General features: G+C 43.8%; 1 protein-coding gene across 6 annotated transcripts in view; it reads left to right on the forward strand.

The window, feature by feature from the left end:
• The window catches only part of SIPA1L2 (signal induced proliferation associated 1 like 2), a 234,414-nt gene that overhangs the window by 180,645 nt on the left and 40,512 nt on the right, over positions 1–13,257 (forward strand). For 4 of the 6 annotated variants that reach the window (XM_063790534.1, XM_016941012.4, XM_016941031.4 and 1 more), the window contains 5 exons: positions 2,762–3,019; positions 4,861–4,944; positions 6,695–6,795; positions 7,169–7,272; positions 9,068–9,456. In XM_063790534.1, the coding sequence (XP_063646604.1) occupies positions 2,762–3,019; positions 4,861–4,944; positions 6,695–6,795; positions 7,169–7,272; positions 9,068–9,456 (936 nt within the window). The remainder of the gene's footprint in view (positions 1–2,761; positions 3,020–4,860; positions 4,945–6,694; positions 6,796–7,168; positions 7,273–9,067; positions 9,457–13,257) is intronic. The other 2 variants (XM_016941027.4, XM_054660264.2) reach the window with 1 other exon arrangement.

Below are 13,257 nucleotides of genomic sequence, written 5' to 3' on the forward strand. Positions count from 1 at the left end.
CTTGTTCTCCTTGTTCTGTTGTGATGATTTTCTGAAAAGGCTGAAACTTTTACTATACCATGCTGACAGTGGAGTTCTGCTTTTTAACAGAGTGATCCCTTGTTCTAATAGATTTCTCAAAGGACAAATATTAGGAAGTGTTGTTGTTGTTGTTTTATGTTGACTCTGGAATGTCTAGGGAGAGGCACTGGCTTGGGATGCTGACTGCTTTGCCAACATGGTAAATTGAATTCTAGAGTTGAGACTTATCTAGTCTTCCCGTGTCCTTGCCGAACTGCACCAATTAGCTTCGCAGGCTGACTTTGGTCAAGTTAAGAGTACGCCTTGCACTGTGCAGTTGGTGGGAACCTTAGGCATAGCCGACTTAAATCATATATTTTAGGCTAAAGAGTCTTAAGTACCTGACTAATCGCTTGAGCACATGGGAAAGCTGTCTAGCCTGTGACCTTTTAGGGAGCTGTGATGCCAGTTTAAGAGAGCAACTATGGTAACTAAAAGCCACACCTGACTTTCACATGATGGACACTCAGGTTTTCCCTGAATTGTGACAGCTTTTACTAATTGTGCTTTTCACTTCTCTTAGACTCAATAGAAAAGTGATTTGTAACTCTGATTCCTGATTATATTAATATAACTATAGTTTAAAATATCTGTTCAGCTTATATAAATGAAGTATTTTTAATCTATTAAAGCTTATTTATCACCCACGTTCAATGCTCTTGATTCCACATATGCATATTAGTTAAAGGTTCGATCAGTTCTGTCCTAGAAGTTTGCTAATTAGCTGGAAAGACAGAATTTATATATCACATGCCTAACAGCAATATCCATCAACTAGCCAGAACCAAAACCATGAATATTGGATCATACTGATCCATCCTGGTTGTAGATAGATAAGGCCCCCATAGCCAAGAATGGGGCTACTGCGTGCACTTGCATGGCTTGTGTCAGAAAGGTGCCTTCCTGCAGTGGTGAGGGACCACTGAAGTTCAGCCATTCTCTGCGCAGGGGCCTGTATCTGTCGGGGCATCTGTGCAGAGCACACACCTTTTTTAAATTGTACCATGGCTTGCCATCCTTTGCACTGTGCAGCACAGTCAGCAAATCTTATGGAGAAGGCAAGATTTAAGTTGAGATGTGGGTCAGACTGGGAGATACGATTGCCAGGAGGCGGGGCTGGAGCAGATCAGCCAGCTGGGGGTAGATAGACAACATGCAGAGAGCTGTGGCAGGCCAGGTTCCTCTACAGGGGGCTGTCCAATAGAAAGATTTTATCTGGATTTTCCAGTAGCCATATTAAAGGAAGTAAAAAGAAACAGGTGAAATTATTTTTAGTAATATATTTTAACCTTATATCTCCAAAATACTATCATCTCAACATCTAAAAAATGTTAAATGATTATTAATGAGATAGTTTACATTATTTTTTGTATTATGTCTTTGAAATTTGGAGTACATTTCACACTGACAGCATATCTCAAATCAGATGCTAAATTTTATCCTGAGTACTTGCTGTTTATATTTCGTAAAATGTAAAGTTGAAAACATAGATTCACATACCCAAGTTATTCTAAACACTTAAAAAATGAATCAGAGTATCAGTTTTTAAAGTCAAATTAATGAAAATGAAATCACTGTGTTCCTCCAAACACAAGTCCATTTCAGGTGCTCAGAGGACTCTGGGTGGCTCTGTGAGCCACCTCTGGCGTCTGCTCTGTGGGCAATGTGACTATGGAGGGACTGGGGCAAGCCAGTGCTAGGCACATGGTGTGCCTGAAAGGCATTAAGGAGACATTGAAGTTTTCAGGAAGATAAATCTCATACAAAGTTTGTAATAAGGAGGAACTACAGACAGAGAAAGAGAGAGAAACCTTAGAATCCACCAACTCCCATATGCTGAACACAGACATGGCCTAGTTCTTTTGGTCACTAAGACTGGTTATGCTGCATTTAACCAAAGACTTTCTTGAAGAATAAAGTATCAGACAAAAGGAAGCTTTTCTCTTTCTATTTAGTATGATTTTTTTCTACAAGTTTATTGAGGTGTTGATGCATAATGAACTGTATGTATACAAAGCATACATTTTGATGAGTTTTGGCCCATGTGTGAAATAGTCACCACAAACAAGATAATGGACATTTCCATCATCCCTAAAAATGACGAACATTTGCTTAGAGGGTCTTATTTCTACGGTCCCTGGGAGTGGATGTGAGGACCAGAGGCCCAGTCTTGGTCCTGCTGAGTAACTGAACAAGGTGTTTAATGTCTCTGGACTTTAGACTTCTAATTACCGGAGATAGTACTTGTTATCTCCAGAAATATATTTAAAATATTTAACCTACAAGTCCTGGAGGCCTCTGCTGTGCCAGGTGTTAATTTTTTTTAGCTGTGTATTGGGGGTCTTGGAACAGCTGCTTCTTACGCACTGGTAGTTGGAACATTTTAATAACCATACGGCTGTATTAGCAGGTACCAGCATAGATGATGTGTGTGGCTGCACGGCAGCCAGGAAAAAAGCCACAAACCGCCTTTCTCATTTCTAGACGCAGTCATTGCTGGCAGAAGAGGAATTGAATAGTGTGGGAATGTGGTTTTATTATAGGTGAGATGCTCCTAAGGGTGGATCGCTCTGCATCATTGACTCGGAGCCGGGAGAGGCACACACCATGTGATGTGTGTTCATGGGCCCAGCTGTGAGTAAGCCATGCTGACAGCTCAGCTGAGAGCTTCCCTTCTCACCATTTCTTCTTGGCCCAACAGAGGGTGTTCAGAGCTCTGCCGGATCCCTATGGTGGAATATAAACTCGACAGCGAGGGCACCCCCTGCGAGTATAAAACCCCCTTCAGGAGGAACACCACGTGGCACCGGGTGCCCACTCCTGCCCTGCAGCCCCTCTCTAGAGCTTCCCCCATCCCCGGCACGCCCGACCGGCTGCCGTGCCAACAGCTGCTCCAGCAGGCCCAGGCTGCCATTCCTCGAAGCACCTCCTTCGACCGGAAGCTGCCCGATGGCACGAGGTAATGCTGGTTCCGTTTCCTCAAGGGCGGCCCTTGTAAATCACTGGGGTGAGAACTTGACATTGTAGGGAGGGTTTTGCTTAATCACTTCTGAGTTAGCTTGTTCACAACAAGTTGGCAAGCAGGGTAGCAAGGCAGGCCCCAGACACAGTGGTGCCTGGGGTCGGGCACTCTCCTGGCCCCAAGATGGTGCTGGTAAAATGCAGGTTCTGCCCACCAGGGTCACAGCTTTTCCTCTTCATCCAGTTTCCTTCCTCCATGTCCACTGGCTCTCTTCCCCAAGATGGGAAAGGCACCCCAGAAACTATTCTGCTGGAGCCTCTAGAAAAGTGTGAACAGGTTTGAGCATAAATAAAACTGAACAATCAGTGCTTAAATAGCATCATAATGTGAGTAATACTTGAAGAGGTTCCAAGCTCATTAAGACTTCCTCTTTGCTTTTCTCCTTTTAAGCAAAGTGAGTTGAGTTTAAAATTATTTTTTCAAAGAAGAATGCGTACACTTGTTTAAAAGTTAAATCCAGTACCATTGGAAGCTGGTGAGGGTTTTCAGATGCCTAATTTGCATAGATCATTTTAACAAAACAAAATAATAAATTTCTTATTGTTGTTAATTCGTACTCCTTTTATTCTAACTTTTATGTAACATGTAGGCACGGTAATGCCATGAGTTTTCTCAATTATGACTTGTCAGGCTCTGGTCTGATAGACCACGGACTGGGAGCCAGGCTGGAATCACAGCTCTTAACTTACTTGATGTACTGTAACCATGGGCCTGGTACTCATCCTCTCTGAACCTCCAGTTTCTTCATCTGACAAACCACATCAGGAAATTTTGAGGACTGAGTGGGTCAATGTATGTAAAATGCTTGGAACTGGGCCTGGCACTTAGTCAGCTTATATAAATATTAACCAGAATTAATTGATAAGCTTATATAAATATTAACCAGAATTAATTGATAAAACCTGTGGTCATCCTCGCCCTTCTCCAATTTTTATTCTTTCCAGAGTGAATGCAGGAGAGGTGTTAATTTAACATTCAATCATCTTGGCTCTGGGTCTCCCAACTCAAAAGTCGGCTAAGTTTATAACTTTCCCATATTCAAAGAAATGTACATAGATAGCCCTGGTAAAAGGGGCAACATGTAGAAGGAAGGGGGTCTGCAGAACCTCCCTTATTTAAGTAAATTTAAATAATCATAACTTAAGTAAATTGTATTAAATTAAAATTTACTTAAGTAATTCTAATTTAAGTAAATTATAGGAGAAAACCAGAAGTATTCTAGTAGCAAAAGGGAAACTTGGCAAGCACATCTTCATCAAGTGAGTTTTCATGAGTATTTTTCATTTTTGCATGTCTGAAAAAAGATAAATAGGATTACATTCAAGAGATGTGTGAAAATAAATGGTTTTGCCAAATTTAGGTTTTTCTTTTTGCATAAGTTTTAAGTATAGAACTAAAACGTGACTTGTTTTAAATTTCACATAATAAGAATTAGTAATGTTTTCGTAATTCTGTATTCTCGGAAATTGTATTGCTGTTCTTCTGTATTTCTCTGGGAGGGAATCATTATCTGTGCTTTAAATCTTTAGACAGTGAGGGCCTGTCCTGTCATACCTCTTTCCTAGGACAAATTGCCAATCATAAACCACTGATATCCCTGGGCATCACCGATTCTTAGTTTATTTTTCCATGATTTATTCTGTTTCACATGGCAATATGTTTTTCTTCCTTTTCTTTGTCATTCTCAAAGTATATTTATTTGTGAAACAAAACAGGCCAGGTCAAGGGGCTTGGCAGATAGTTCAGTGCCCTGTTAATGACTCTACTCAACCTTTCAGAAGCTCACCCAGCAACCAGTCATCCTCCAGCGACCCTGGACCCGGCGGGAGCGGACCCTGGAGACCACAAGTGGGCTATGACGGGTACCGTTCATTTTTATCTTAGTTATCCACTGGGAGGAACCTGTTTTCTGTGACTCATTGAAAAGCATTTACTGTGTGCCTTCTGTACCTGGGGCCATGTGGGGAATATAATAATGCCAGACATGCTTTTAACAAGTGACTCGTCCAGGTTGGAAAGCTCATTATTTCTATGTAGGTAGTGCTCACTTGTCTATGTTCTCAGCCTGTTTTTTCCTTTTTGATGAGGAAGGGTTTTCAGAACATGAAAATTAAGGATGTGAGGGCTTAGTTGCCTCCTGACTTAAATTGCTGATGAGGAAACGCCGCTCAAAATCAGAGAAGTGGGTTTAGCGTTTGGCTTTTTTGCTTCCTGTCTGAGAAGCACTGGGAGGTTGCCCCAGCACACCTAGCTGAGAGCTGCCCTTTGTAGTATCCACGCAGTCCAGTCCGCAGTAGCCAGCAGCTCAGGCAGAGCCTGAGGACTTCTGTGAACAAAGACACTGAGTTGACCAATCCCACCACCTCTGGGAAGAGAAGAGGGAGCATGGCACCAGGGTGCGCTCCTGAGGAGTGGTCTGCTGGGGCCACTGTGACTTGGTGCTGCTTTGGGTTGGAGTTAGGAGCTGGTCACACTGATTGAGAGGAGAGAATGGCCGGTCAGTGGGAAGGACTCCACTCTGAGGAGCAGCTTATATCACTGCTCCCGCAGGTGCACTGGGAAATTTCTCTCCATATGTAGTCTGAGTTATATGTTTTCCTTCCCTTAGATGATAGACAGAGTTCTTAAAAATTGTATGTCAAGCAACTTTCTAAATTACATTGCATTTTAAGAGAAGAGAGGATTTTTTGATGTTGGCTTTTTTGGTTTTCTTTTTTGTATAAACAGTAAAACCTTTTCTGGCTTTTTCTGTAAACCAAGGTCTTCAACCAGAATTCTGTAAATAAGGATCACTTTGTAATGTCAATAAGTTTTCTTCTACTTATTTCTTTCGTATTTGGGGTTTTCATAAAACACAGTCTACTTGGATGTAGTCTAGAGTTAATCTTTTTTTTCCTTTTTTTTTTTTTTTTTTTGTTTTTGTTTTTCTTTTGAGATGGAGTCTCGGTCTGTCGCCCAGGCTGGAGTGCAATGGCATGATCTTGGCTCACTGCAACCTCTGCCTCCCGGGTTCAAGCAGTTCTCCTGCCTCAGCCTCCTGGGTAGCTGGGATTACAGGCGCTCGCCACCACGCCTGGCTAATTTTTGTATTTTTAGTAGAGACGAGGTTTCACCATGTTGGCCAGGCTGGTCTCCAACTCCTGACCTAGTGATCTGCTCGCCTTGGCCTCCCAAAGTGCTGGGATTACAGGCAGGAGCCACCGTGCCCGGCCCTTTTTTTTTTTTCTTAAGAAAAATTTAATATAAAGAGATGTCAGTGCCATGTATTCTAAGCGTAACGTAAAAATGCGACCTCCTCCTTAGCTTGCAGGTACATTGTTTGATCCTGGACAGTCCTTCAACCTCCTGGTGTCAGCAGCCCTTCTTTATCTGTAAATGGCTATCATCCGGCTGCTTTTTCTGACCCTCTGGTTAAACCAGACCCCACAATTTCAGATGCTTTTAGCTTCTCTGGCGGGGCTGAGCTGACAATTTGCATTTTCATTTGCCAGAAAACCAGCTCCTGGATAGGGCTTTCCCTCACATAGCCTATTTGGAAGCCAGCACTCCCGTGTGCATGCTGGCAGGTGGCACGGTTGAGAAAGGACAGGCTCAGCTCTGTGTTCTTTTCAGGTGCCAGTCCCCTCTACTGCTCGAACACCAGGGCTCAGGCCCTTTGGAATGTGACGGAGCCAGGGAGAGGGAAGACACCATGGAAGCAAGCAGGCACCCGGGTAATAAGGAACTCCTGGAAATTGACCTCCCTTGCTCCCCCTTTCCCCCTCTCTGCCCCCTCCTCTCCCATCACTTCATTTTATTCATTCACTCATTCAACCTATGTGCACCAAGTTGAGGTGATCAGCTGGGTCTCCAGATGCAGGAGGGGGTGTGGTCATGGTTGGTTGTGGTTGTGGCACCTGCAGAAAGTGAACACTTTATGGTGGTGGTTCTGTATACTTTTGTGGCATATCCATTGGTAAGACCAGAAAGTCCCAGAACCACAAGCCTGTTCCTGTTTACCAAACCATTTGTCTGACTCCTGGTTTTCTTTACTCTTTTGGTAATACTGGAAATTGGAAATTCAACTCCTCTCTTTTTATGTGACAGAAACCAAATGGCATGGCCCACCTTCCAAAGTCCTGGGTTCCTATAAAGAAAGAGCTCTGCAGAAAGATGGAAGTTGCAAAGATTCCCCCAATAAGCTTTCTCACGTAAGTCCTTTGTTCATCAGCCCTTCACTGGCCTAGCCAGGACTGATCTGTCTCAGCACACAGTGGTACAGCCTGATTCCTGGGGATGCTCAAGAGCACATTACCTCACAGGGCTCTTAGAGGTGAGGTTAAAAAAGGAAACTATCTTCCTGATTTATAAAGGACCTCAAAGAAAGGTTGCACAGCAAATTAGTGGCAAAGCCAAAATTATATCCTCAGCCTTTTGATCCTCAATATCCAGTGCAGTAGTTACTAAATCATGTTCCCATTTGTAACCTGTTAACCACTTATCCATTTAGTGGCACAAAACAGAAGCAGAAACCGCTAATCGGTGTGTGTGGTCAGAGGAACTCTGCCCATAGGTAGCCATTTACTGTACAGTCATAGATGATTTAATCATCACAGCCGCAGCTGCCCATTACACATGTCAGGGTAGAGCAGCGCCCACGTGGTAGTTCTCAGTCCTTTGCATGTGTTGCCATGTGTACCCCTTGAAGAAACCCTGGGAGGTGAGCCTCGAGGGAGACTGTAGCCCGGTGAAACAAAACTTCCATTGAAATGCAGAAACAGGAATTGTTGGTTATTACAAATAAAGCCAACATTTTAAAGTGGCTTATTTTTGAAAATGTTCAGGTGAAGATAATTTATAAGGTCCTGAATTAAGTTATGTCTTTCTTCTTTCTTAATGTGTCATCAGCCAGCTTTGCAGTTGTCCCTTAGCAAACACATGTGACATTTCTTCCCTCAGCTGTGACCGCGACCTTGTCTTGAGTCAGCCTCACCGTATCTATTTAAATCCACCTTTACAATATTCTCATATTGGTTTCAGCAAAGGGATACATGGTGTGGGCGTAGTTTTGAGAATATCAGTGTATGATGAAAAGGTCAAGGTGATTTGCTTAAGGATCTGATAGGCTGGAATAAAAAAAGATAAGGCCAAACCACTTTAAAATCTACTGGGGCCTGGCTCGTTCTTATGATTCCAAAGCCCTTTGCTGATGCTTCAGATCTTGTTGCTTTTCCCAGACTGTGAAGAGAGGCCGTGTCTGTATGAGTACATTGTTGAGACAGGGACATTTCTTCTATTCTATTTGCTTTTTGTCTTCCAGAGACTCCCCACCCCAGCCAAAAGCATTGACTCTTTTTCAGACCTATTTACTCTCAATAGACTCCCATTTCTTAAAGGCTTGGGACGCACTTTAACTGGGGCTGTCTCAGAGAGATACTTCGCGTTTACCGTGTACTTTGCAGCAGCCGAGTGCTTCTGCATATATTATCTCATTTGCTTCACACAGGAATCATGTAAGCTCGGTATTACAAGCACAGAGAGGGTTAAGTGATTAACCAGAAAGTCCTACCTTTGTGACTGGAACCTAAGTCTTCTGCCCTGAACTCGAGGCTGGCACTATAATTTGTCATGAAGCATTTTCTTAATAAGTGGCCCTTCTCTTCCTTGTATTAATTTCCCATGTTTCTTCCCAGTTTATATCACCTTTGTTTATTATTTTCTTTGCTAGTGACACTGTGGCCATAGTTTTGTGCTTAATGCACAAATAATTAAAGACTTAAAGATACCCATTTAACTTAGATAAATTATGGGAAGAAGTATGAATTAGAGACTTCTGCACAAAACCAGGTTGTTTTTGAAAAAGGAAAATCCTGTCATTACCCACATTGAAGAGTGAGTAGAAAGGGCTTGGGTGCGATCCCATGGCTTGTAGCTCCCTGAGTCAGGGTGAGAAGCACCTGAGTTCAAGATTCACTTGAAAACCCTCTGTTCCTCTTTCTTCTCAAGATTGGGGATAAAAGTTGCTCCAGTCACTCCAGCAGCAACACGCTCTCCAGCAACACCTCCAGCAACAGTGACGACAAGCACTTTGGGTCTGGCGACCTGATGGACCCCGAATTACTGGGGCTGACCTACATCAAAGGGGCCTCCACCGACAGTGGCATCGACACGGCCCCGTGCATGCCTGCCACCATCCTCGGCCCTGTGCACCTGGCAGGCAGCAGGTCCCTGATCCACAGCCGGGCCGAGCAGTGGGCTGATGCTGCCGACGTCTCTGGGCCTGACGACGAGCCAGCCAAGTTATATTCTGTGCATGGCTACGCGTCCGCCATCTCCGCCGGCAGTGCTGCGGAAGGCAGCATGGGCGATCTCAGTGAGATATCCTCTCATTCCAGGTAAGCCCCACAGCACTGCAGAGTAGTACCTGCTGGTGCCACCTGGGCCCTGCCTGCTGCGATAGGGCAGAAGCCTGAACTGTAAGCAGTAGGGGCATCAGGTAGGTTGGTGTAATTTTTCCTAGCTGTCTGACATCAGAGGAAGGGCTTGTTTCTACAATATGAAAATGTCAAAGCTTGCATGTTAACAAGTCCCTTGTTGGTGTTTTTTTTTTCCTATTAAGTTTGAGTGAAAAGTCAATAGAGATATTAATCGCTCTAGTCAGGCCACTTATGTCTCTCTCCTAATTCAACCTGTTGTCCCTACGTGTTTTGGAGAAGGGGTGGCACTCACTAATCTTCAGACCGTAGTAGTAGGAAGCCATGAAGGCAGCATGTGCGTGGAGCACATGTAGCTCCCTGCCGTGAGGGCATGCACACACTTCCTCCCTGTTCCTACGGCCCTGACAGCAGGGGAGGCCTGAGATCATGTGTATAACAATGAAAGTGTGTTCAGCTCTGCAGCTGGGGTTCATTCAGTAAAGACTAGCTAAGTGTAAAGGAACTGTATTCTAAGTACTCTAAGTGTAGATGTTTAATATCTCCTCATGAGTGGTTTTAAACTCCTGTTTGACATACTTCTCTGCAGTGGTTTTAAAATACCTAATTTGCGATTTCTGCCTTCACTTTCAAAGACTAGGCAAAGGACAAAGAAATGCATTTATTCAGTTTGGCTGTGGACAGAATTTAACTATTTATAGCAACTACCACTGTCATTTTTCTGCTTGTTTCCAAGGCCTTCCCTGATTCAGCTCCAAGTTACTCTCTGACTCCTGCCCACAATGCTGGAGGGCAGAGTCAGATGAACTAAGGATGGGAATATTTCTTGCAGGTACCTAGTGCTATGAGGGAGCATTTCTCCAAATGATGGTGCTCAAGGCAGACCTGTAGCGGTCACAGTGAAAGGCTTTTTATGTTCCTCAGGCTCCCCTTCAAAGTCCCCCCTCACCCCACCACTGCCAGGGGATACTGAGTGTCATTCAGGGACCTTTACATTACAAGTTAAAGAAACTCCATGCTGTTTGGTTCATGCCACCAGGGTCATATTGGGGCTTATGTAAACAACAAGTCTAGCACTTTCAAGGTTCTGCTTGACCCAGCGTCTCAAAATGATACTGCCCAGGACCAGGTTGCCTCCATCTTCCCACTCCACATGACCATTTCCCAAAATCTCAGCATTCTTCTCTTGGCTGAAAACAGCTGTGCCACCTGCAGACCTCCCACAGTCACGCTCGTCTGTCCCCAGGTAGAAAGTGGTTTTTTTCTAATTTCTGCAGAAGAAACAGGTTTCTGCCCTCTCCAAAGCCAACCCCCGCCCCCACACCACCCCCGTATCTCCTCACATGTTCCTAGCTCTAATCATGTGGTTAGGGGGTAGCATCGTCTACGGCACTCGGGGCCCTCAGCCTGGGCTGGGGGTCAGTCCCTGTCACCAAGCCGTACAGCTGAGGAATGGCAAATACAGCCACTGCCCCAGAAGAGAAGCAGGACATTATTTGACCTGGAGAAGGGGGAGTGGATGCCAGAGAGTAGAAATCATATGTGTCCACCATGCAGAGGGAGCTTAGGATATGAAGATTATTTTCAAAATAGACATTCCTACTACTTTTTTTTACCAGTTCTATTTAATAATTTGACTTAAAATAGGTTTAGTACTAATAACTAATACAATAATTAAGGATTATCAGTGAATTTGGTTATCTGAATTATTCCTGGCTTAATTTCAGGAATAGTGGTCATACTGTGGAGACCATCTCGGGATTGCACAACCTGCTAACATCTAGTTCAAAGTTGAGATGATTTGTAAAAGAGCTGATTTCATGACACCTTTTTGGACAGATGTCATTGGCATCACAAATAGAGTTTTGTGTTATTATTATTATTATTAAGTAAAATTTCTATGGAGACTGCCTTCAGAGTACATTCATTTATTGATATTTGGTAGGGCTTTTTACCGGTATTTGTAATGGATTTTCATGACTACGTTAACCATTGGCAAATTTAATAGGCTACACTATTAGAAAGTATATGACAGTGCTAGATTGGATTTCTGATTGATTTTACTTTCTTCCGCCACTCTAAATTGGATGTGGCCCAGCTGTTGTATAAGTGATAGATGTTGAGTGAGTGGAATCTTTTACCACTTGACTGCCCTTTTCTTGTAATTCTTCGTTGATGGTGGCTTTTGAAGCCACATTTCAACTTGCATCCTAGGCTTTTGCTCAGCATGGAATTCAGTCATTGAATGAAATCTTTTTAACACTTCCTCTTGCGTGCCCCCCGAGCTGCACAGGAGGCGAGGAGGAGGGATGGGATTTACAGCATTTGCCTTGTTTTCTGTGTGTTGAGTGAAAGGCAGGTGACTCATTAGAGGACGAGGGACCAACCTATCAAGCCACACAAAGATTCTGCAAACTCTGAAATGCCAACCCCAGCTGGGGCATGGGTGGCCATGAGGAAGGCTCCCTTAGCCCCCCTGCTTTCCTCTCCTGTCCCAGTTCAGGCAGCCTTGCAGTCCCCTCAAGCCGAGGCCTACTGCTGGAGGGCTTGGGTTGTGACTGGGAGTAGCCCAGGTAACAGAAGAGCAGAATAAACTTTCAGGAACTGACATGGGTGACCATCCTGCCTAAACCCACACTTCTGCCTCCAAGTGCTCCGTGCCCCTGACCCGTGTGTTATTTTCTTCACAGCACCCACCCCTAAATAAAATTGTTTGTGTTTACTGCATATTCCTTCCCACAAGAAGGCCACTTATCGCCACCTTCCCCTCACTGGAGCATTCGTGTTTTGAGCTGATAGGGTCGTGGCCTATCTTGTTCGCTTGTATCCACAACACTTAGTACGCTTCTGTGCACATGGCAGGCATCTGAATATTTTTTGAATAAAGAAAGGAACTAGGAAAAGTGCTTGATAAATGCTTATTGATGGAGTTAATAAACCAGTGCCTGGGTAACCTAGGGAAGCAGGAGGAATGTGGGATCCACCATTCCCAGTTCACAGTGTCAGGAGCCCCAATCAGTATATGGTGTACTCTTAATTCTTTAACTCTGGGTTTTCACCACCGACACCACAGCAGCCTCCTCCAGCCCCAGGCACACACACGCACATTCCTTGGCAGCCACCCGGGAGTTAAATAAGTACAGAATTGTGTATATGGCACGATTCCAAGATTGTACTAAGGAGGCAAAGGGAGGACTTAACAACTCTTTAAGACAAGTTACACTCTTGTGAGGAAGAGGGTAGGGGAACAGGAATCATCTATTAAGCAGAACAAGCATATATCTAGCCTGCTTTCTCCTGCTGTTCAGTTCTTTTAATTTAGCAAACACATTTTTTTTTCTTTCTTCGAGGGCAGGGCATTTAGATAGGAGCTCAGAATACCAAGCAGTATTTATGCTAGCCTAACTAAGGCTTTGCAAAATGAAATAAATCAACTGCAAAAACAAACCGCATGTTCTGGATTCTCCTGTAAATGGCACACACGATGTTGGGCTGTTTATCATTATTCATGCCACCATACCTTTCTCCTGGTACAAATGACTGGACGTCAGCAGTATAACTCCGAAAGAAGAGCATTAGTCCAGAAGGAAAGAATTCATGAAAAGTTTGTGGACAACATTCTAGAATGTTATCAGCATCAGAGAACACTTCTGTAATGATACGACTGCTACTAAACAAGGAATTATGCCACATTGCGCATCAAATGGATTCTGTACATTTGTTCTTCAAGTTAACTTTAAAACATCTTACAGTTGGGATAAA

This window comes from Pan troglodytes, chromosome 1 (genome assembly GCF_028858775.2).
Source record: "Pan troglodytes isolate AG18354 chromosome 1, NHGRI_mPanTro3-v2.0_pri, whole genome shotgun sequence".
NCBI lineage: Eukaryota > Metazoa > Chordata > Mammalia > Primates > Hominidae > Pan > Pan troglodytes.